The sequence below is a fragment of the Pleuronectes platessa genome, chromosome 22, assembly GCF_947347685.1.
Source record: "Pleuronectes platessa chromosome 22, fPlePla1.1, whole genome shotgun sequence".
NCBI classification, from domain to species: domain Eukaryota; kingdom Metazoa; phylum Chordata; class Actinopteri; order Pleuronectiformes; family Pleuronectidae; genus Pleuronectes; species Pleuronectes platessa.
Window position 1 is genome coordinate 8,625,196 of NC_070647.1, and position 23,719 is coordinate 8,648,914.

Consider the following 23,719-nt stretch of genomic DNA (forward strand, 5'->3'; position numbering starts at 1 on the left):
ATTCCCGTCCCTTTAATCCTGATGTACTTGCTATGCATGTCATATTACGGATTTTGTGTTGTGTGTGAGCCGCATGCGCGCAAAATGTTGGACTTTCTGTCAATGTGTTTAAACACATTAGTTAATCAAACATACACAAAGTGCATCAAGTCCTGTAGCCTATGTGTCCTAATAACTTCTGATTCGTGTTGGTTTTAATTGTTAACGTGTAATGTGAGCGCAGGTCAGAGGGACAGTGAGAAGGAAGGACATGCAGCAGGGTGATGCATTGAATGTAGTGGGTACCCGACAACTGGTCAGTTAGAGGTTCAGTGTTTCCCCCAGTAAATGTCTCAGTCAAGGTGGTAAGCAGGTGGCGGTGCTGTTGGCGCGGTGTGTAGCGGTGCTGTTGGCGCGGCGCGTAGCGGCGCGGCGAAAATTTTTGGGGGTATTTTGCTCAAAGATGCCAGTACGCATGAATGAAATAAACAACTGTTTATTTCAATATAAATAAACAACAGTAGGTACAAATGTTGTGGAAAACATGCAGACACTACAAAATAAAATTAAAGAACAGTGCAAATTAAATACAAATAATGGACAATACACTTAACTTTTGTATGCACATAAAAGGGCAAATTCAACTATTTACAGTTCCTTTCTGGATCTTCTTATTTGCGGCACAGCTGACAAGAGGCATCAGTGCATGCTATTCTGCGTGGCTGTGCAAAGAACAGTTCCAGCGCCCTGCTGAAATTAAACTTAGACACTGGTGGGCCATTGATGCTGATCTTCATGCAGGCTGTAAGACTCTTGCCCTGCAGCCTGTTTCGCAGGTCTGTCTTTATCTACACATAGAGTGAATGAAGTCAATGTTGTATTTAATATTTTAAATACAACATTTTAAAGGATGCTAGCTAGCTGTGCTGTCAGTCAGACTGTCACTGGATTACTATCGTATTGCTTATTTCTACAGCCAGGGAGTCAGATTGGTGAGTCAGAAACTTTTTGGGGGTTTATTTAATAATAAAGTTGGATGAATTGATACCGAGTGCAATCCATTCTGCATTTTATATTCAATTGAGCAGTTGTGTTTTCATTGTTACTGACGGACACACCTAAGCTCTGCAATGTGGATAAATGGTTACATTCTGATGCTGGACAGGTCCATGGGGCATATGCTACTGGTACTATATCTATTAAGATAAAGTTTATGGAGTGGAGTTGCCATCAGTTATGCTGTAGTCCTACATAATGATGAATGCTGTCTTTTATTTTTAAGTTGAATAGAAGTAGTACCGGTAGTTTGAATCGGCGAAGGTTTGACTTGTTGCCTTACGTTTATTCTGCCCTCGGTGTGAGGGACGGGTCCGTTAAGTCGATGGATGCGATGTTTAATCATTTAGACCAAACTACAGTAGGCTACGGGCAAACCTGAAGTCACCGTCGTGACATTTCATATACGTCCCGTCTGTGTGTGTGAGTGAGTGAGTGAGTGAGAGAGAAAGAAAGAAAGAAAGGGAGGAACTTATTTGAAATCGGCCGTGCGTGCCTGTTTGTTGTTTATTGTTTTTGATTTAACAATATATAGGTTTAGAGAAATCTGGCTTTCAGAACTCAGTGCCTACCCACTCACTGACCTCACCGCACGTCACTGGCGGTAGATTGACAGGTGACTATGATAGACTATGCAACAATATATTCAACCACCAGATGTCGCCGTCTCAATTACACTCAAAAAACTTTATTGGCACGACTAATGTTGTAAACAGTATTACCTGAGTATTATCAATGCCATTTTTTTTTTTTTTTTTTTCAACTTTTTTTTTTTTTTTTTTTTTTTTTCAATACATTGGTAGTCAAGGCGGGGCCCTAGTCTTGTTAAGGCGGCCGCCTTAACAAGATAGTGCTGGGGGAAACCCTGAGGTTATAAATATCGGATTAGTTACATTTTCTGTTAATTGCCCGGCCCTACGGGCTCCTCAAACAGAGGTCTCAATTACTCACTTTTTTCATATTGAAACCATCGATTAGTGTAGAAAGATGGACGACCCACTTCACCCACTGAATACAAACGTCGCTATGTTGTGTAGTCTTTGATGTAGCGATCAATGGCTTGAGCACTGGTATTGAGGTCCTGCCAATACACACATTTGACCAATTGCAATTGTTGTCAATTGTTTTGTTTCCCACTTGCCATATGTCAAGGTGGTAAGAATTGTCTAAAATGACAGAAACCAGGTTTGAGAAATGTGTACCATTTCCCAACAGCTACCATGAAGGATGCAGGTTTATGACCTATACTGCAGCCAGCCACCAGGTGGCGATCAAGATGCTTTGGCTCCACTTCATGTTGTTCTTCCTTATAGACATTGTACGGTTAGATAATATGCACAGATTTTCATACACTGCCCTCCACTTGTTAGATGAAGCGACTATCCATTGAGAACCTGCAGCGCTTTCGCTGTACAACTTTTATGCTCTGTGTCATGTCTGAGAGAGTTTTTTAAAATCTTTATTTTAAATGCATCTTACTCCTGCACACTATGCCTTGGGGTAATCTAAACCTTCCTATACTCTGGGGCTCTGTCAGCCTCCAAACCAACAGAGCCATGCTGTGCACTAGATCACCGTATTGAATTTCTATATAATTAAAGTCACTGGGGGACAAGGTAAGAGAGAACTTTTAAGTGGAAGATGCACAGGAACTATAGGGAATAAATAGCTACTCCCATCAGTTGAACAAGCTCTAATGCGTTTCACTCAATTTAGCCAATGGACTTAGCCCATTGCTGTTTAGGTGATTGCTATTTCCTATTCTGCTATCTGTCACTGACTCTCCATTGCATTTGCCTTGAAGAACAGGCACGGCAGAGTAATTTGGCAGCACTAATCAATACTATTCACTCTGTGCGAAGGGCTTATCAATTTCCAGCCAGTGGTTTGAATAAGAGTCGAAGAATTTGGCTTATCCATTAGGTATATTTGCTTCTTTTTTCCCCCTTTCTTTTCTACGTCTTTCTACGTATTTTAAGACAATGCCATTTCGTTCGCACATAAATCCATTTACGCTTCTCCTCTTCACTCTTGAAATGCAGGTAAAAACAGTGGCAGCGCAATTACAAGTGAAAATCACTGTGTTTTTATGTTTGTCTCGGTTCGGCAGTGACAACTCGTCTTATTGAATGCTAATATGGGGTTTGTGGACTTGCAGGGTCCGGGAAGAGGGAGACCTATCTGTGAATAATGGATGAGTTAATGCCATCCAGAAACCCCTTTCTCCTGAAAAACACACAGTTATCTTTAATATCCTAGCCTCCTTTGTAAACTTGAGCCCATTTTCCACTGGTCAGAAAAAAAACACTATCATCTGGCTTTTGTCTGCAATGGGAATGGATACAATTGGCATTCACTCCAGGGTCATTTTGCAGTCGAGACAGGATCTTCTCAACTCAGGCGCTGATCGGCAGTGGAGTCAATTGCCTTTTTTCTCAGTTTTTGCCCACATTTTGGTATTAGTAACTTAACTATTAAATCATACTCCAAAAGAAGGCACTGATACAAACAATAGCTTAAGTTCTATTTAGGAACATGATCTCTTTCCAGTGCAGGTACATTATCCTACACTGAAAATAGCTTGAAACAAAAGACACAGTTTGCTAAGTACCTCAGGACAAAGCACTATCCCATGTCACTGTTAATCCTTACACCCATCGTCTTTGTGAGTGTTAGTGAGAGAGATGGGTATGGTTTGGATAGCATCTAGGCATTAAGCCATATTTTCTGGATCTTCATAGACCAAAGGGAATGAGTCTCTGCCAATTTAAAACTCCAATTTGCACCTCTCCTCTCCGTCAGATTTATTTTACGTTACAACCCATCGGCTCCACCCCCCACCCAGCCCGAGGAGTCCAAGTCAATAATCCACTTCTATCCCATCACATAATTTCAGTCGAGGGAAAGACACACAGACAGGAAGGAAAGTTTAGATAGTGAGGTTATGGATAGGCGGCTGGTTGTTTAACTTGATTGATTTAGCTGCTCACTTATCCAATAATGGGTTCGAAATTGTTTTTATTGGGATTTTTTTGTGTCATGTAAACAGAATTATTTTATACAGCAAATATATGTTACAAAGCCATCGGAATTTAGTTTAGCATGGGTGACTGTTGTGAAAGTGGGAATATGTTAATATAAACTTAAAATTGTATTGTTTATCTCTTGCACCACATTCTGGAATAACTCCGTCGTAATGAATACAAACAGCAAATGATGAACGAACACAGAAAGCTGATGAACATATTTTTACTTTAAACATCATTTTTTTTATTCTGTTCTCACTTTCCTTTTAATGTTATCATTTCTTAATTTCCTAAGTAATTTGAGCGATCTGTCAAAAGTATTTTACCCTGCTTATGTGGTATTAAAATAATCACATTGCATAAACTTTTAAAGACGCTCAAATTGTTATGAATAATTTGAAATGTATAATTCAATATAGAAAATATGTTCTAGGTCTCAAACTAATGATTGTTTTCATAATAATTTACAAAAAATCTGCAAATCTTCACATCCAGTAAATGTTTTGAATTTTTACTTGAACATTATGATAAAAATTCTGTTTGACTGATCATTTAATTGAGTGATCATTACAGCTTTAATATGTACTAAGTGAAACATTTCACTGATGCTCTGTGGTTGATTAAATATTTATAGACATGTTTTCAAAATGACCTCAGACATGTTTTAAGCCTTTTATACTGAAATATTTTTTTCCTTAGTGGCCAACAGTGTAGATGTTGATCTGGGTAGATCTGTCAGAAACTCATATTGGCTTATGCTATGGAGGATGTTCTAGAGGGAATCCATTCCTTTGTTGAATCTCAAAATTAACTCTCTGGTATTTTGGTTATGCTTACAGACGAGCTACGGAAACTCAGCTGGTCTGGAATCCCAAGACAGGTCCGACCAATTACGTGGAAGCTCCTCTCGGTAAGTTTGACGCACTCGCATGCAAATACAGTTAATATACACTGTGCATTCAAGCTCCAACACAGTGATACAATCACTAATCTTTGTAAGATGTAGACACACTTGGATACAAAAGCACTCCGAGACAAAAACGGGTTCCACCTCATACCGCATGGGATGACACAGTGTAATCAAGTCCACACACTTGCACACACAGATAAAATCACACAAATAATTAACACATTACAGCAGATCTTAGGCCCACACACACGCACACACACGCAACCACACGCAAAGTTGCTGTCATGTTGTATTGGCGTACCCCCTCCCTTTTATGATTTATGGAGACTGGTTATAGTCCTGCTTTTTTCCAAACTTCAATAGGGAAAATTAATTACGGGGCACAAATAATTTATTCATGAGAGGCGCTGTGTGTTTACTCATTAAGCTATTGTTGTGGTATACAACTCCTAGTCTGCAGAGAGAAGACTGGCTTTTTGAGAACCATGACTCTTCCATTAATTACCGCACAATAGCTAATGTGCCGCAGAAAAGATGTCATTAAGGTGTGTGTGCGTGTTTGTGTTTTTTTCCTTCTTGTGGTGGGAGGGTTACCTACTGGGTGCTTTAACCATTAACGGCTGCTTTTTTTTATTGCTTGACTGAAGCGAAGGCTCATAGGCCTGCATGAAGCACTGGCAGTAGTGTGGGCAGCCGGGTTCAAGGGAGGGTAGGGGCACCTTGGTAATTTAACTGTTTGTGTGTATTTGTGTATATATGCGTGACTGGGTGTTTCATCTTTCTATAAATCCTCTATAGAATGTGTTGCATATATGTGTGGGCGTGTACGTCTTTATTGACGTATGTTTATTTGTGTTGTATACATATGTAAAGAAAAGGCTGCAGTGAACCTTAGGGTAAGAATGCACATATGGCCTATGGCCTGTATATATTACAGCTGGACCGCCTCTTCTTCCCTGCAGAGAAATTAAACCGGAGGCTGCGGAGGAAGGGATTGTGTAGAGAGCAAAGAAGCAAAGAAAACCACAAAATATCTCGAAAGTATTAAGGAACAAAACCACAGTCGGTAGTGTAAAGAAAAAGAAAGTTAAAAAAAAATGATGACAAGAGAGAAATATCCTCCAGAAGTTCTTCCTCCAATGTTAATCAAATCTTAGCCTCAAGGGAAAAGTTTGACATTTTGGGAAAGCCAACTGGACAATTAGACCTTCAGTGGTGCTGATGGTCAGGTTTGTGGAACTTTGGAGAGATCCAGACTAACTGTCTCCTCTTGATATCCATCTTTATGCTAAACTAAGCCAATTGCCCCTTGGCTCTGGCTCGAAGATTCAATTGTGGGCTCATTCTTCTCTTCGAACTCTTACTAAGAAAGTTAATTTGCCAAAATGTTTCTTCAAAGTTATAATTCGCCCGAAGTCTTAACGTGTAAAATATTCACCCTGTGTAGCATAGGAAGCTTGGCGTAGTTGTCGAAGTATGCCACTTGCCGCTACACGCACAGTTGCACCTGAAACTATGAGGTCTGACTGTCTGCATTTACAGTAACAACTTCTTGCCCTGAGTCTGCATGTGGCAAATAGTACTCAACACAGCTATACAATGCAGCAACAGTGCAAATTGCCAAATTAGATATCTATTATGTTATTATAAGTAGTGTACAGATTTATTTTGTTTAATTGTGAAACAAACTAGAATATGGTCATCCGCCAATTTCAGGATAATTAATAGGACACACACTACTGGTCTATTAAAACGCTTAGGAGTGGTTCACTGAAGCCTCATTCACTGTTTTATCACAGTAAATGCAGGTCTTAAAGTTTTCAATTCACCCTTGTCAGAAAATCCCTTCAGTTGAAATATAAATAGTTGAATTGTTCATATCAGCTCAGCTTCGGTAGCGTGGGCACTCATTGTCATACAAAGGGCAAGTGTCAATTTAAAAAAAAAAAAATGCATCATAGTAAAGTAATTAATCATTTTTAATTAGTTATTCCATCTGTCAATTCTGTGGCAATTATGCAGATTCAGGTCATCATTATTTAATTTGTCATGATAAATCATTGTAACATGTCTGGGGAATCCTGAAATAATTGGGGCATTATCCATCCGACTTTTATACTAATGTTAAATTGTGTAACAGGTATTAAATGGCATTATGTCCAAACTTCCAATGCAATATAGCAGACTGTAACTCATCTTCATTGAGGACTGAATTTAGATTAAAATGTTGGAGTTATTTTGACACTGCAAACCTCCATAGACCCACAGATAAAGTAATCTTCACACCTCATGAGTATTTCAATTGCTTTCTAGATCTTGTGTCTCGTGCAGTCTGAATTATCTCAGGGTTAAATCCAAGGTTCAGATTAAAGTGAAAAGTGGGCACGGTGTCAGAAGCTATCATATCTCGTGAAGTTTCATAACACTTGACTGCCTTTTCTGTCCTGTGTGGGGTATGACCCAGTGGAGAAATAGATAGGAGGGGATCAGGCTCAAAAAATCTATTCTCCCTCTTGCGGACACGTACACACACATTGAGACTCACAGCCCATGCTGTATTCTGTAACCTTGTCCGAGGCACCTAATAAAACTTCACTCCAGTGGCGTCCCTTGTGCCCTTCTCCTGCTCACCAGTGTGCACCAACTTATTTGATTTTTTTCCAAGCAGGCACGCTTGAGCCCCACTTCTTTCCTTTACCTGACAAAGACGAGATCAAGATTTCCCACTGTGGTCAGCACTCGGCAGCGCTCTCCCAAGGGCCTTCATTTACCACCACATCACAGAAAGTATCCACTCTCATTAGGCAGAGTGAAAATTAAATAGCAAGCAACTTTTAGCCTGACTTTAATGCTCCCTCTACCTCTGTCCATGTTTTCGAGCAGCAGCCTGCACACGTCGCCCCCAGCCCCAGTAACACATCCGGTTAAACCACACGTTATTTCAGAAATAATACCTTTTTATTTAATTTGTTTAAAGAGCACTTGGTGTCCGAGCCTTGAGCAGAAAAGGAGGAAATTAAATGGATTTTCTGCTTTGTGAAAGAATGTCAGCCTTTGGCAATATGTACATTTGCTAATGGAGTGTGGCTATTAAATGTGAAGTAGTGGGAGAGGAGAAAACTAACTGGCTGTGGAAATATTGATAAGGCTAAAGGGTTAGATGAGATGCATCAAGAAGCAGCGGCAGCAGAGACAGATTTAGCGATTATTATGTTAAACTCTTACCTTACAACAGCACGCATAATTATATCGCCTGAGAGAATAGATCAATGTGATTTCATTCATTTGAGGCAAAGTTGTACTGAACCGCCATACTGTTAGAGGCATCTCACAACTTGCTGGAACATTTAGTTCCATTTCAGTTATACTGGACAATTAACAAGAAAAGTATGCGTTGGCTTTGATCTGTAGAGCACTAAGTATGATCTTTAACATTAGATTTCACAGTGTTTCCGATTAATTACCCACATTTTGCGCAGCCAGTTCTTATTTTATCATTAATGATTTCTTTCTTAATTAAGTACCAACTTCTCGCTGCACCCTTCTGTCTCTCTTGCTCTTTCGCTGTGAGCTGCGGGACCTTGAAAACATCCATAAAATTTGACCATCCTTTAAAATCAAATTCTCATCATCCTTATTGTGTCGATGTGGATTCGGGGACCTTTTTTACTGTCTCAGTATTGTTGGGCCTTGGTGGAGGTCTGTGCTCTACTAAGTGCCATTCTTGTTTCATACGTGTCATTGTTATCATATGAAATTGATTCTCAATGCATGTTTCCAAACACACCAAAGCTAAGCCTGCCTGATTTCTGTATAAATGGTTCATGTATAGACTCAGAGACACATTTTAAAAGGAAGTATTATTTAGTTTCTACATCTTTCGCTGAGCCTTCAGCAGGAGAGTTTGTTTTTAGTCGGCTCTACCAGGATGATGTGCTCCTGCTAAGCAGAAGTCAATTAAGACTGTAAAGGCAGTTTTCATTTAAATTCCCCTAATGGATTCCCTGAGCATATTTCCCCTGTTTTTCACAGAAAGTTTACTGATGTGGAGGAGTGAGCAGTAGAATGTTGTGAGGGAGAATGAGGAGATGAACTTTCTGGAGAATGACAAACTCAAAGCTTTTAGCCTTCCATTATCTATTTTCTTCTAATCTCCACTCACCCTTTTTAACCAGTCGACCACAAAGTAGATAAAAATGAGTCACTCAGTTTTCAGGATGAATTCACTTGGACCTTGGTTATTTTTAATGCTGTCCTTTTTAAAAGACAGGCAAGCTGCTTGTGCTTTTTGCATGCTTTTATTTCTACCCAGTTATTCTCGAAACTTAAAAAACTGTAAAAAATATATGTATAAGAATTTAAATGATTTAGAAAACTTTATGCGTGAGAAACCAGCGAAAAATTACATCTAACAGGTATTAAAAAAATTGAACATCTCTCAAAGTAATATGATTAGTAGATAAATATATTATTTCGGCCAATTCTTCATTAAAATGCATAAAAACAACACGACCTATATAATATGCTTTGTTGACTTGTGTTCTTGCACTATGCAACCATGTTCAAACTCTGAGAAATCCACAACATTAGTCAAGGTAACAGGACATTTAATTTACTGCTCAAATATTTCCCATTCCTCGTAGGTTCCAAAGTCAGAAATCTGTTGAACAAAGAAAAATCCCCTCATTAGACTTTTTCTGTGTCTTCTTCTCCTTGCAATCGTTCTCTTCATCCGTATATCTCCACCTTATTTGCATCTTATCTGTTTAACCCTTGACTTTGCCCGTCCCTTCGCTCGACGTTTGATGTCGTAGATTCACACGGCAAGCCAGTTGGCCAGTCAGGTTTTTCCTTCCACCATTCATATTAGTTACTAAATGTGAATAAAACTTAACTACATTACCTAATACGTGAACTGGATTTGCACCTAAGGCGTGTGATTTTATTCGGCAAACTATGTCTTTTGTCATTTTTGAATGAGATACCTCTAGTGACTGAAGTTACATGTTGTACATTTAATAGTAATGATAAAGACAGGGAAGTGTGACTGACCTCCAATAAGCTGTCTATTAACCTTCCAGACACACACACACACTATTTGGCAGAGTGTACCCCCCACCGGTGCCCACTGCTCTGTAGCTGACCCTGCTGTGTTTGTGTTTGTGTTCATGTGTCATGTGTGTTTGCACATGAAGCAGTTCCATCATGTGATGATGTGTGGACTTTTTGGCAGAGAGACAGCAAGATTATGGAAATCGTCCCAGTTGGTGCATCATCTTGATTCCTGCCGGCACAAATGTGAACATTTTGGCGGACTGGCAGAAGTCCGAGAGGTGGGGGCAGGAAGTGTAGATGAGTGAGGACTCTGCCTCCTTCGGAGAGCTGTGGCCGAGCAAGGATTCACATATTGCTCTCAGGGTTAGTGAGAGAAACCAGCAGATCAAGAGAGTGAGAAATCATTTGTATGATCCTTACAGAGAACGATAAAATTGCTAGGGTTGGTAGAGCCAGGTGTATATGTCAGTTTCTGTCTGCAAGCCACGGTTGTTACCAATAATCCATTAGACTCTTTAGAGTTCTCCTGGGGCCTTTACCAAGAAATTAAAACAAATCTAGATAAGATAAACTTTTTGCTGCTTTTTCTATTGATTTTCTTTTTGACAGTGGCCCAAGAATTCATAGTCTGTGCGTGTCTGTATGCTGGTGTTAAAAAAAAAAATGGTAGCCTGCTTTCAAACATAACAGACAGTGAAGTCGTCACAAAGACAGAAAGCACACAGGTAGCAAACCTTGATCCCCCTTTAAGGCCTGTTATGTTTTCATGTGTTTTCGCTTTATGTTACATGTGATTTTGGCTGACGCTTTTGTCTAAAGCGACTGACAATTAGTACACTCAACATTCATGAGGGGCCATTTAGGGGTTCAGTATCTTGCCAAGGACACTTCGGCATGCAGATGGGAGAGAGTGGGGTTTGAACCGGCAACCTTCTTGTTGGAGAATCACCACTCTAACCACTAGGCCACACCGCCCAAACCGCTCACATCGCTCTTTTATGTGCGAAATTATCTCTGTTGGTGCAGGTAGAGGAGTTTAGTTTGATGATGATTCTACTAAAGCCAATCCAAAACAGAGCTGTGTATGAACTGCAGCCAAATGGGCTGTCAGAAGAAAAAATGCTAAGTTTAAATTGTAAATGATGTCAAACTAAAGAAAGAGACACCGACTGTTGAACAGAGCCTTTTCTACTGTGTCTTAAAAACGATGTGCAGCCTGGAGCAATGCAATTCTGAAGGGGGAAATATACTTACACTGCTCATCGGATGGTACAATAGCCCCCCCACCACACACACACACACACACACAAACACGCACACGCACACGTACATCTTCGCAAAAAACGATTTGTGGGGGTTTGTATCTACTCAATCTGTAACTTTCTCAAACCAGCAATCTGACGTAGAAGGTCTTCCAGATTGTCTGGAAACGTACAATGTTTTCCCCATTTCTAAACAACATTAGGTCTCCCTCTTTTCTATCATGGCTGGTTTTGACTGTGGCTGGATCAGGTAAAAACATTAGCACGGTCAGACAAGACGTCAAATAAACCACTTATAACCTGACCCATATGTTGACCTACATGTAACAGAATTGGCTCCAAGATCCGTTACTTTGAGCTTTAAGGAGGTCGCAGCTGCATCTATTGATAATCTTTAATGGATGGCGTTGGCTCAGGTTGCCTTCCGTGACCCAAGAGTGTCAGTTTTTTTACATCCTATTAGACGTTATTCAAAACAAATTTGAAACAAATTGGCTTAAATGACCCAGAAAATTTGAGGAACGATTGATTTATGAACTCTGTGAATCTCTCCAGCAACAAAACACAGACTTGGGCGCACAAGGCATTGTAAAACATGTCACAGCTACATGAAGGACATTTTTCTGGGTAGAGCTTGACAATCCAGCTTTTTATCACAGGGACAAGTTTTCAGAGCCAGCAGTCAGGTTTGAGTCGTGTTTTTTAAGATTTTAACTTTGTGAATATTTCAGAGCCCCTGGTCCCAGCTCGCGCTTTTAATAGACCTTAGATTTGTTGTTCAGTTTGGAGAGGACTTTCTCATCGTTGCATAAGCCTGACTGCACAAGGAGGATACGCACTTTCGCAAATGTATACTTGCAAACTGTCTGACAAACACACATACAGACACACACACAGAAAGGGAAAGGTACCTCCCCAAAGAAGCAGAAAGCATTTGGGTAAGCAGCCGCAGTAAGTTTTCTTTGCAAAGTGATGCGTGTCATTGATAGACTTTGTAATCCCCGGTGGTGGCGTTTGGTTTCTGATTGGCTAAAAGACTTGGAACAAGACGAGGGTTTAGAACAAGAGTTTTTAAATAAAGGCTCATTAAATCTTATATACTGACGGATAAATAAGCTTGAGACATGAAACACTGTGCGGTCTCTGGGAAGATGGTCTGACTGAGTATTTATGGATCTCAATTAACGAGTCCCATGTGGAACCCACTCGAATATCAGTGTTGTTTAAAACAGACAGGTTTATTAGTTTGGAGACTATCACCAGTGACTTTGTTGTGCTTTTGTTTCACCCTATACTGCTTCCTATACAAGGCCACAAGGCATAACAAAAGTTTACAAAAATGTACATTTAGTTGTAATTAAGATTTCAGGAGAATGATAACAAATAGCTTGCCGCAATTTATACAAGATTAACTCCAGCCTTCCCGGCAGTCATTTAGATTTGTGTTGACTTGAAACAGCAGAAAAAGGCTTGACTAACTCTGTCCAAAGCTTACACTCTTACAAATGCCTGTTAACATCTTTAAATTTCACACATTACCGGTTCTCATAAATTGATCTGAAGAATAGCTGTGCATAGAAACAGCTAGTTGCACCGTTCTCCCCATAAAACCAGCTTTTGTTGTTTTTACGCCTCAGTGTTTCTATAAAAAAAAAAAAAGGTTCAGTGTATTAAATTCATCTGTTCACACATGGCAATGAACTGCCTCTTTAAGTGTCTCCTTTATTTACAACACGTGTGCGTTTTTTCTGTTACTGAAGACCAAATTACGTTGTATTTACCCAGTTTTAAAGGTCTCTACAGGTGTGTCCACCGGTGTGTTATTGTGTCTGTGTGTCGTTGCAAGCAAGAGATGTAAAGAGAGAGAGAACGCGTGGAGTCAGGAGGAACTGAGTGAATCAATGCCCGGCACTGCTCTGCTATTGAATAAGATTTAGCCTATTCCAAAAAAAATAACTGAAATGATTATGTGGCCACAAACGAATAAGTGTGTGGGACTGTAGAAATGAATTTGATTCTTTATGAAACTCGAGCAGGTCAGAGGATGTCAACTGAGTAGGTGCTCCTTCATATGGTGCCCAGGAGGCACTTGCATTCACACTGCCAAAATAATTTGGCCAGGACACATTTGGGTGAATTCAGACCTGCACTTAGCCCCTGTTATCTGATCAGTCAGGAGAGATGTTAACACCAGGTCTGAACAGGGTCAGCAGATCTCTAACTGGCAGACAGAGCACGGCCTGTCGTTTGCGCAGAGATCGTCAGAGTAGTATCAGTCCTCTCATTCATCTCTCAGCAAATATGCAAATATTATCAAAGCTTTATTTTCCATTTTTACTTTCAAACTGAGCTCTTACTGCTCAAATATTTCCCATTCCTCGTAGGTTCCAAAGTCAGAAATCTGTTGAACAAAGAAAAATCCCCTCATTAGACTTTTTCTGTGTCTTCTTCTCCTTGCAATCGTTCTCTTCATCCGTATATCTCCACCTTTTCCACAGGGTTACCTGCCCGCCAACGCAGAGAGGAGAGAGAGCGTCCTACAGAGGAAGAGACAAGAATACTTCGGCTTCATCCAGCAATACTATGACTCCCGCAACGACGAGCCCCATCAAGACACATACAGACAGGTACGTACACATAGAAGCCTACACACAAACACATTCCCAGTACAGTTCACATGTGTGTTTTATAATGTCTTCAACATGTGACTTCTCATTTTAATAAACACCTCTGAATCCAAGAGCATGAAGGACAGATTGATCGACGGAAGCAAAGGATTGAATTTCCATTAAAACGTCTTGTCCCTATTGTGTTTCCTCCCAGCCGACCTAGGACACAAAGCTTTGTATGTGTATGTTTGTCTTGGTTGTGACAGGATTGGACCCTGCAGAAAGGATTACGAGAACTAGAACAATAAATGATGTGCTTTTTTTTTCATGTCCTTTTCTTCCTCTCCCTCATGTACTCATTGGACTTTTGTCTGTCTGTGTGTCTGTCTGTGTGTCTCTCATTGAGGAAGTGAGTTCACAGTCTTTTCACAGAGTCACCGCAATCCGCCCCGAGCTTCAGAGAGCTGCTTAAATGAGCACTTATATTTGGCTTTGAAAACAGTATCTGCGTTTACTCTCTCTCCCTCTCTCTCTCTCTCTCTGTTTATCTCTCTCTCCCACTCCCCCACATACTCCTTCTCTTTTTTAACACTTGACAACTTCCTATTCATTTCAGGCAGATAAGAAACATCAAAGTGAGCTGTCGATAGCAAAAACACACATTCCTCACACTCTGTCCAATTTCCCATTGATCTCCTCTACACTGTGGCAGAAAGCTGGCACACTTTGTTTTGAAGATTACTTGGATCACGTCTGGATAATTTTTTTTTTTTGGGGTAAATTCTGCACATCCATCACTTTTTGTGTTGACAGGGATTTGTAGAGAATTTTTTATTTATTTGTTTGTGTGATTATGTTTGTTTGTTCATATGTTTCTCTGGCGCTCAAATCCCACATGGCGGCGGATTTGTATGTACTCTGTCTATATGTTTAAGTGGCTGTATATGCGTTTGCATACATATGTGTGTCTGATTCTCAGTCTTTGTAAATGTCTGTGTCAATATGGGTCCATCATCCACCCTGAGTCTCCATCTGTATCCACAGTCGATTTATTTTCTCTTTTCTGTCCATCTGTCTTTTCATATATGTATGTTGTTGGTGATTTGCCAAAACAGCTTGTGTGTATGAGTGTGCACGGATTAATATAGATAACTCCATGGTGGAAGTCCCAGCTTGCACTGTAGTCCCTTTTGAAGTACTGCTGCAGTTACATTGTATCCCAAGAAAAAATCTTTTTTTTTTGAGCCATCAGAAGGAAAAAGATTGGTTTGGTGCTGTGTGTTTTAAATGACAAATTAAGCTCCATTAAACAATGCATTTGACCGTCACTGTAGAAAAAGACTCAATTTCCCTTCAAGAGTAAATATGCTCCTTTCGTTCTTTAAAACACCGAAGGGAGCTGATCATTGGCCAAAACTGGTTTGCATGCAGATTAGCATGGGGAGGAGAACCAAGGCACTTTACTGTTTACTCTTGTTTATGGTGAATCATACATACACCCATAATTAACATAATACACACGCACACAGAGGAGAGTATCTATAGAAGCAGATGTCTCTATAGCGTCCCACTATCCAGAAATGAATTGCTATATATCCCGGAAAGGGATATGGCGATCGAGGGACAGAGTTGTGGTATTGATTGGTATCAACCAATCACAAATCAGTCTTACCTGTCAATAATGACATTCACCCGGTTTGTATACCATCAAATGACTTATAAAACGAAACAAACCAAAAATGAATTGTGTTGGCCATCTACTAACATAGAGGGGGTGGGGCCTATTATATATACTCTAGCCAGCAACCAGATGATCGAGGCGCTTCAGCTTTACTTTTGGGGAGACATCATGTTGCCCATCTTTATATGCAGTTTGTGCTTGAAGGGACTTCTACACTTGTGTGAGTGTGTGTGTGTCTGTATGTGTTTGAAAGTCTGTGCGAGTGTGTGTCTAACATTTCTCTCCCATGTTAGATCCAGATAGACATTCCTAGGATGAGTCCTGATTCTTTGGTGCTGCAGCCAAAGGTGACAGAGGTAAGGTGGACAGTGCGGACAGGTTCTGTGGACACAACTCGACCTACAGTCCTGTCAAGCCCCTCACACCCTCACAAACAGTCCAGTAAGGACTGTTTCAGCTGGCTTGGCTCCAGTCGCTGTCCTGCATCCGTCTGGCTCCCTTCTGACGAATCTGTCCTCCTGTTGTCCTGTTCATCCGCAGGGTCGATGCTCTGAAATGGTGCAAACGTGGTCTCTCCCTCACACACAAAACCACACACTCTCAATTCTATCACAGAGACAGATTGACATTCATAGACACACATGCACACACAAGAGACCATGGTTGCTATCCATTTCAGATTCACCAAACCCCCTGTTTGCCTTCAATCAAGGACACCAATCCACTAACTGTTGCTGTCTCTCTGTCTCTGTCACTGCCTGTAACGGCCAGATCTGTGCTAGCCTGCCCGTTGCTTCAGTGTTTGTCTTTTTTTTCTCCCTCTTTCTCTCTGCAGATTCACATTGACATACCGAGAACTAATCCTCTTATTCCTCTTTTCCAACAAGCTTCTGTCCAAGAGGTGAGATCACCCCCAATCCCCAAATCCCTCCTCTGCACACACTCCACCTCACCTAGCAGGGTTTTCCCTCCTCTGCTTTCAGGCAGCTGTATACTGGCATCAGCCAGTGACTTGAATCAAAGTAATTGACGATACAAAAAAATCACTCAGACACAGAGAGAGTAAATGACAGTATCCGGTGTTTTAATGGCATCAGTGGCTTGTCGCATTGGCATAATCATACAACTGAAGGAAAATTGAAGATGTCCAATTATGTTTTTTTGTAGTTCCCAATCTGCATCTGGAGTTTGAATTGGGAAAACCTTTGCTTCAGCACACTGCATGGTCTGGCATGCGTCACTTACAAACAAAAAGACAAACTAAGGCTACATCCATTCTACTAAAACAGTGTTTTCAAACTAAAACGATCTCTGTCCACTCAAGTGTTTTGGCTTCATATCAGTTTTAATCTCCATCATTACTTACACACCTGAAAACGCATATCAAGCGCCCAATCGCATACTCTGGGCATGCACGTACATCGGAAGCATTTGTTAGTTGCAGAAAGAGCTAGGCTACACAAGAGATTTGCTCGAGCTTTGGCAATTATGTCCTACACATATAAGCATTTGTGTCATTGTAAGATGCAGAATTTAACAGGGTAAGCAACGTTGCATTCTACAGTAGTAGCCAATGGTGAATGCCCGTTGTTTTCTTACGGAAGTGTGATAGGAGCCCGAATTTAAAAAAAAAAGTTTTCCTATGTCTTCAAATTTAAACCGGGTCAGCAGTTTTCAAAGGTCAGTTTTCAGAGAAGTTTGTTGTAGTTTGGATGTAGCTTTAGAACACAAACAGAGGAAACCAAGCATACCTGGAGTCTGCCCATTATCAGATCCAAATAAACTTTCACTCTGCCTAGCACTCGTATCTCTTTGTTCTACTTTGTTTGTTCTACACAACAAAGCATGTCTTGTTATCGTTGGGTGCTGTGTTGCGGGGGATATAAGAACTAATTATCTGAAAGACCTTTTAAGCATTATATTTGATGAAACGGGAACTATCATTGGTATTTAGGGCACATTAAGAAAACATACAGCAAGGCAGACATTTCTAGAATCTGTTTATATTCACTCAGTTTAAGTTGCTTGGGAGAACAGAGTCGCTAATACCTAAAATGTAAATATGGTGTTTTATGTTCCAGCTGTAATAAGAATACGTTTGTGTAGGAAGTTTGCTCATCAGGCCTGAGGGACTATCAGAGCTCCTCTCCCGACACAGCTTAACAAGGAAATTAACTCGACGTCATTCATATCTATCGGGTTAAGCTGATCTTATTATTGCAGTGCTTCTGGGAAGTCCTGTCATACATAGAACCACTGGCCTGAGAAGCAGAGAACTGAAAACACCGATAGGAAAATCCCATAATGAGGTGTAGGCTAATGAGGTGGCCAGTGCTCTGGACTGCTCTGTGTACACACCTACACATAGGTGTGCAGGAGAACACACACACACACACACACCGATATACATAGGCATGCATTATAAATGGGAAATGAGGAGGCCTGCTATGATCTGTGCACTAAGGCGCACACAAGAACAAGCACATTAATTCATACTCAAACACAGTCACAAATCGCGCCCCAGGCAACATCAACACCTTATACTGCCCCAGTCTCGCACTGGTTGCAACTCGGGGCTGTGACCAGGGAGGTTAGGAGGAGGAAAAAATGATATCAGATAATGATGAGGCCGACTCTTTTTTCATGTTCAGTATGTACGGCTATACTGTAGTGCACAGTGTTTCGCCTGTCACCTCATTTTCCCCTCTCCCAGAAACAACATCTCTCTCCCTCCCTGTCCCCACACACCAGCTCTCCGTCCCACTTGGTTTTTCCAAATGAAAGCCACCGGTGAGCTTTGAAATATTCAAGCAGCGTGCTCCTCATATATTTTGGTATGCAACAGACTCCAAAGACCCCCTTTTTTTCATATGGTTTTGCTGCGGCGCCACCTGAAAATCACCTCTGCTTCATTTCATTAACTTGTTTGTCTCCGCCAACCTCCCCTCTCCCTCTGCCCCCTCCCTCCCACGGGGCTCGCTTAGATTTTGTGGAGATGGAAGGCAACGAAACTGCCTGTTCCATTTTCGGGTAGAGAGGGATATTGAAGCAGTTCTGCAATGATTTCCTAAGTGCTATCTAAGTGTTTTGAGGTTTTCTTGTTGTGGAGAACAATACAGTCTTGACAGGATATTGATAATCAGCAATTACAATGTTCCCGACGTGGAAAGAAAGCTTACACTTCTGCCTCCGAATCCTGATCATAGGCAAAAAGAAAGGAAGGAAGAATTTCAATCATTGAAGTGATGCATTTGGAATGACCGGGTGCATTGTAGCAGAAAGAAAGTGTGTAGTGGTTGTGGTTTAATTTGTTGGACATTTAATGATTTGAGAGTGGGCTGACATTTTTAATCTCTGGCCCTTCTTTTTGTCTGAAGACTTTTAGACTTGACAACACATCTTATCTGTCTACCTCTTGAGATTGCCAAGGGATTGGGAAAACAGATTCCTTGTCTAAAAGATTATGGAAGAATCTGAAATTAAAATCAGGTGAACATAATTTGCAAGAATCTGTTTTGCTGTCCTTGGAGGACTGATGTCCTGTCCACACATATGTGGATATTATAAAAAAAACTTGATGTCGTCCAAAGTGCAGATTTACAGAATCACTGTTTCTGTGTTCGCATGTGCTCATTTAAAACAGCATTTAGAAAACTGTACCGTCACAGTGACTTCGCTCATGCCCACTGTTGCTTTGTGTACATCATAACAATTGCAGAAAACAACCGACATTTGCCTTGGCTACCAGTGTAGAAAGCAATATAGATTATCAATTACAAGCATTGCTAACCCTTGTTGTCTTTGCTAGTGGCGACAGTGCAGTGGAATTCTGTATTTTACAATGATACAACTGCTAACATGAGTAGGAGACGAGCTGTTATTGAAGCACGCACATGCCCAGTGTACTTGAGTGTCACTTGATTTGCGTTTTCAGACGTTTTAGTATGGACAAGGCTTAAAAGTGACACGCAGTCAAAATGCACTTGTGGTCAGAGATTGTTTAAGTTTGAAATCATAATAACACATAGTACTATGGATGTAGCCTCAGCTCACTGAGCATGCTCACTGTGTTCTCTGATATTTGACAAATTGCTGATGTAGACTTTCACCTGTTTTTATGTTCTTGTCTAGACTGTGCTATTTAGTAAAACAAAGGTTGTTTAATAAACAGAGGTGAAAATAATTCATAAAAAACCCATCTGCTGTAGTGAAAACTAGGCTTGACTGAACTCAGGGTAAACATGAAGACAGCGTTGTTTTGGTTAGAATCGGAAGTTTCCCTATTCCTTTGTTTTTAGTCTTTCACAGACAAACGTCGCTACACACAAGAACACTGCGGGGGGCACTTCTTTGCCCATACCACAGTGGATGTAGGCAGCGTGTGTACGTGCACAGATTCACTCAAAGTTGTTCTGTGCGTCGGTGCCAAATGTGAAATATGTATGTCAGCGTTTGAGGTTGCATGAAAAGAAAGTCCCATTACTTCCCCCCCATGCTAGCACCAGCACCTCTCTTTGTTTGATGGATGGGGCTTTGATAAGGGATGAGGAGGTGTGGGGTGCGGAGGCAAGTGAAGGTGGTTGGAGGAGAGAGTGCAGTGGGAAGCAAGAGAGAGTTGCATCTTACCAATCAAGCTGTCTTAACAAATAAAAATGAGAGATTTGCGCGCGGAGCTTCCAAAGAACGACATTGTTGTGCTTGTGTATAAAACAATGAGCTATGAGGTTATTTGTAAAGTGACAGAAACACAAGATATCCCAAAGAAATAAGAGAGCGCTTGATGGGTCTGGCACAGCTAGATGAGAGAGTGTGTATTTTGGGGGAAAGCATATGCACCAGAAAAACAGTGTGTCCCTTAATTCAATGGGGCTGACAGCATTAAACAGCCACCCATAACCAAGATGGAAGGAGAGAGAGAGAGAGAGAGAGAGAGAGAGAGAGAGAGAGAGAGAGAGAGAGAGAGAGAGAGAGAGAGAGAGAGAGAGAGAGAGAGAGAGAGAGAGAGAGAGAGAGAGAGAGAGAGAGAGAGAGAGAGAGAGAGAGAGAGAGAGAGAGAGAGAGAGAGAGAGAGAGAGAGAGAGAGAGAGAGCAAAATCTCCCCTTCTGTTCCCAAGTTATGGTGCAAAATGAGCGGCCAGCAGTCTCCATTAGTTAAGCCAAGTTTGAAAGTATTAAAACTTAATTTTGCTAAATTAAATATAAATAAATATCTTACATAGTTTTGTATCTGATGCTTTGTTTGTCATTAAGAAACAGTCTCGAAGTGCAGTCGTTGTGCCATCAAGCTTTCTTCCAAAGAAGTAAAGGTTATATTTTTATAGAATATACATGTAGGTCCCTGAGGGCCAATACAGATGTTGTATGTATTTCCTACCTCATAAAATATTTACAGACCGATTTTTAGCAATACATAACATGAAGACAAGTTCCTCTCCCTCTATCTCACTTACTCTTTGTTAGCACATTGCTACACTTTTTATACCATAATGCAGCCGCCAACAGGTATTCTGTGGACTGTCTCCTCTCCGAACAACTGCTCTATAGCACTCTCAGTGGTCCAAAGACAAAGGAGATGATGATAATTAAAATTCAGTGTCTGAAATTGCATTTAATCCACAATAAATCATAACAAATAAACATCAACTTTAAAATTGATTTCTACATCTTTAGTCGTATAGGCATACTCCCACAGCAAGTAAGGTGCTTCAGTTCAGCTGCTTTCTTCTAAATTAGCATGGCATGCCTCAATTTCTGCTCTCCACACTCACACTTTCAGAAATATACGCTCTTGTGATTATAACCTGTAATTCGAATTGCCTAAATTTGAGCAATAGAGTTATAATTTATTCTCCTTTTTTAGAGAAAGAGTCCAGTGAATGTGAAAGTTGTGCTTCATCATCAACGATCATTTGTGTGACAAAATTGGCAGAAACTTATTATGATAAAAAACTTGCCAGATGGTTATTTGTTAAAATATATTTTTTTCTACAAAATGTTCTCTACTTTATATTCTCTACCAAATTGAGACGTATTGCTCTTCTATTTCATAGCTTTTCTAGATTGACTTATTGTCTGTGTAATGTAAATGTATGTTTTCTCATTAACTAATGTTTTGACTCTTTCTCTCTGTGCGTGTTTGTGTGTAAGATTTTCGAGCGGATCCTGTTTATTTGGGCGATCCGGCACCCCGCCAGCGGCTACGTGCAAGGAATCAACGACCTGGTCACGCCGTTCTTCGTGGTCTATGTCTTTGAATACATCGGTGAGTGCCATCTCTCTCTCTCTTTCTCTCTCCCTCTCTCTTTTTTCCATTTTCTCTTTCCTAGTCTTTTTGTGATCTAAAAGTGAGGATCATTTGAGGATCATTTCTTTTGCCGACCCTCATTTGAAAATGCTGCGGTTCTCAGTTCAGGGTGGCACCTTTTATTGCTGGCAAGACTGAGGATTTACTCACTGGTTCACCCCCGCAGGTCACAGGGAATCAACCCTCGGACCCTTGGGACAGTTTCTTTATTCACAACCTTTTGGCAAATGAACTCCACCTACAGCTCTTTACCCTCTGGTCCTGTCTTTTCAGATTTTAGCTCTATAGACTCTTTTCTTCAAGCTACATTTTCTCTTCCTCTTTCCTCTTTTCAAACTTGCTGTCCTATCAATTCTATGAAAATGCCCATCCTGTGGACGGCAGGAGGAAAAGTAACAACAGGTTTAGTACATAAAACTGATGCTCAGTTACTTGGTGGCAAACCTCCAGTCCAACAGGTGGCAGTAATTCACCCCACACTAGATTTGATTCACCAAAGGAAGCGATTTGTTAAATTTTCCTAGCCTGACGTTGTCAGACTCACAATTCTAGTCAGAATGTGAGTCTGAGACCGCTCCATTGGGCTGTGATTATGGGGCGTGTTTCAACTGACCAGGAAGTAAAATTCTTCTTCGCTCAATTGGATAGACCTACAACCAATCAGAGCAACGTAGTATGTGACGTATGCTAAGCAACGCATTGTGAGTTATTTACTAACGCCGGGTTCACACCGGACGCTTCAGCGCAGCGCCAAGCCTTAAATAACAGCTGGCTCCCATCCACTCCCATGTTAAAACTTTGTGCCGGTCACACCGGAGGCTGAAGCACCGCGAGGCAGCCTTGGCGCAGCGCGGTGCTTCAGCCTCCGGTGTGACTGGCACAAAGCCGTGCAGCGATCTACTGGATCAACGGGTGATATTATTAGCGCTGCCCGGCGGTTCAGCGTCGCTTCAGTGTCCGGTGTGAACAGCCAAGCGCCGGGGCGATAGGGATTAGCGCGGTGCTTTGGCGTCGCCTCCACGTTCTGTGTTCCTCTTTCAAAATGAATGCGCTGTCGATGTCTTCTAAAACAGACTCAATGGCAGCATCTACACATCTCAGCTCGCCAGCGGCAGGCATGTTTGTTGAAAACGAATTCAACCCGAGGGCACTTTGATGACGTGGTTGATTACGTTACCGTTGATTATCTGTCAATCATCGTATGAAGCCCGCCCTGACAATCTGATTGGCCCGGTCGGGCCATAATTTTTCCTCAACAGAGCGACTCCAGACCGAACTGCCCAACCTAAAATGTTGTGGGCGGGGCTAAGTTCGTCTGGCATCCAGGCTAAAATTTTACCTTAAAATTCAAAGAATTAATGTTACTCACTAATGGGGTTCTCCGAACAACTCCCGCCTCAGGCTCGATGCCGAATACTTAAAATGCCGAAATCACTTTTGCTCTACATTTCTTTGAGACATTTCGTCCGAAAGGAAGAGCATGCAGAATGAAACCACGTTTGTGTCTCGTAGCGGCAGAGTCAAGGGGTTGTAGTTGATGACATATGTTTTTTGCAAGAAGAATATCCATGAGAATATCCTGCAGATGAGCAACCCTCCGTGGATGAGTTGACATACTGATTTTTGGATGTGCAAATCAAAGAATTTGTTACGGGCGTGTGAATGTACTCAAGTCTCCCCCTGCTGTGTGTGTTTAGGATCTGCCACATCTACGCAGATAATTGCTTTGTTTTACTTCCGCAATTCATGCTTGTGACAGTATAACCAGATCTGTTAGCAGCTGGTCGAGAAAAGAAGACAGTCTGTCTTTCAAGGGTGATTTTAATTGTCAGAACAG

The 23,719-nt window shown here is 41.1% G+C and overlaps 1 protein-coding gene across 2 annotated transcripts in view; it reads left to right on the top strand.

Annotated features, from left to right (window-relative positions):
* tbc1d22a (TBC1 domain family, member 22a) overlaps positions 1-23,719 on the top strand; it is a 127,178-nt gene that overhangs the window by 21,302 nt on the left and 82,157 nt on the right. The window contains exons 7-10 of one of the 2 annotated variants that reach the window (XM_053414712.1): positions 4,901-4,971; positions 13,787-13,915; positions 15,872-15,934; positions 21,726-21,840. In XM_053414712.1, the coding sequence (XP_053270687.1) occupies positions 4,901-4,971; positions 13,787-13,915; positions 15,872-15,934; positions 21,726-21,840 (378 nt within the window). Of the gene's footprint in view, positions 1-4,900; positions 4,972-13,786; positions 13,916-15,871; positions 15,935-16,413; positions 16,480-21,725; positions 21,841-23,719 lie in introns of both variants that reach the window. The other variant, XM_053414711.1, reaches the window with a different exon arrangement.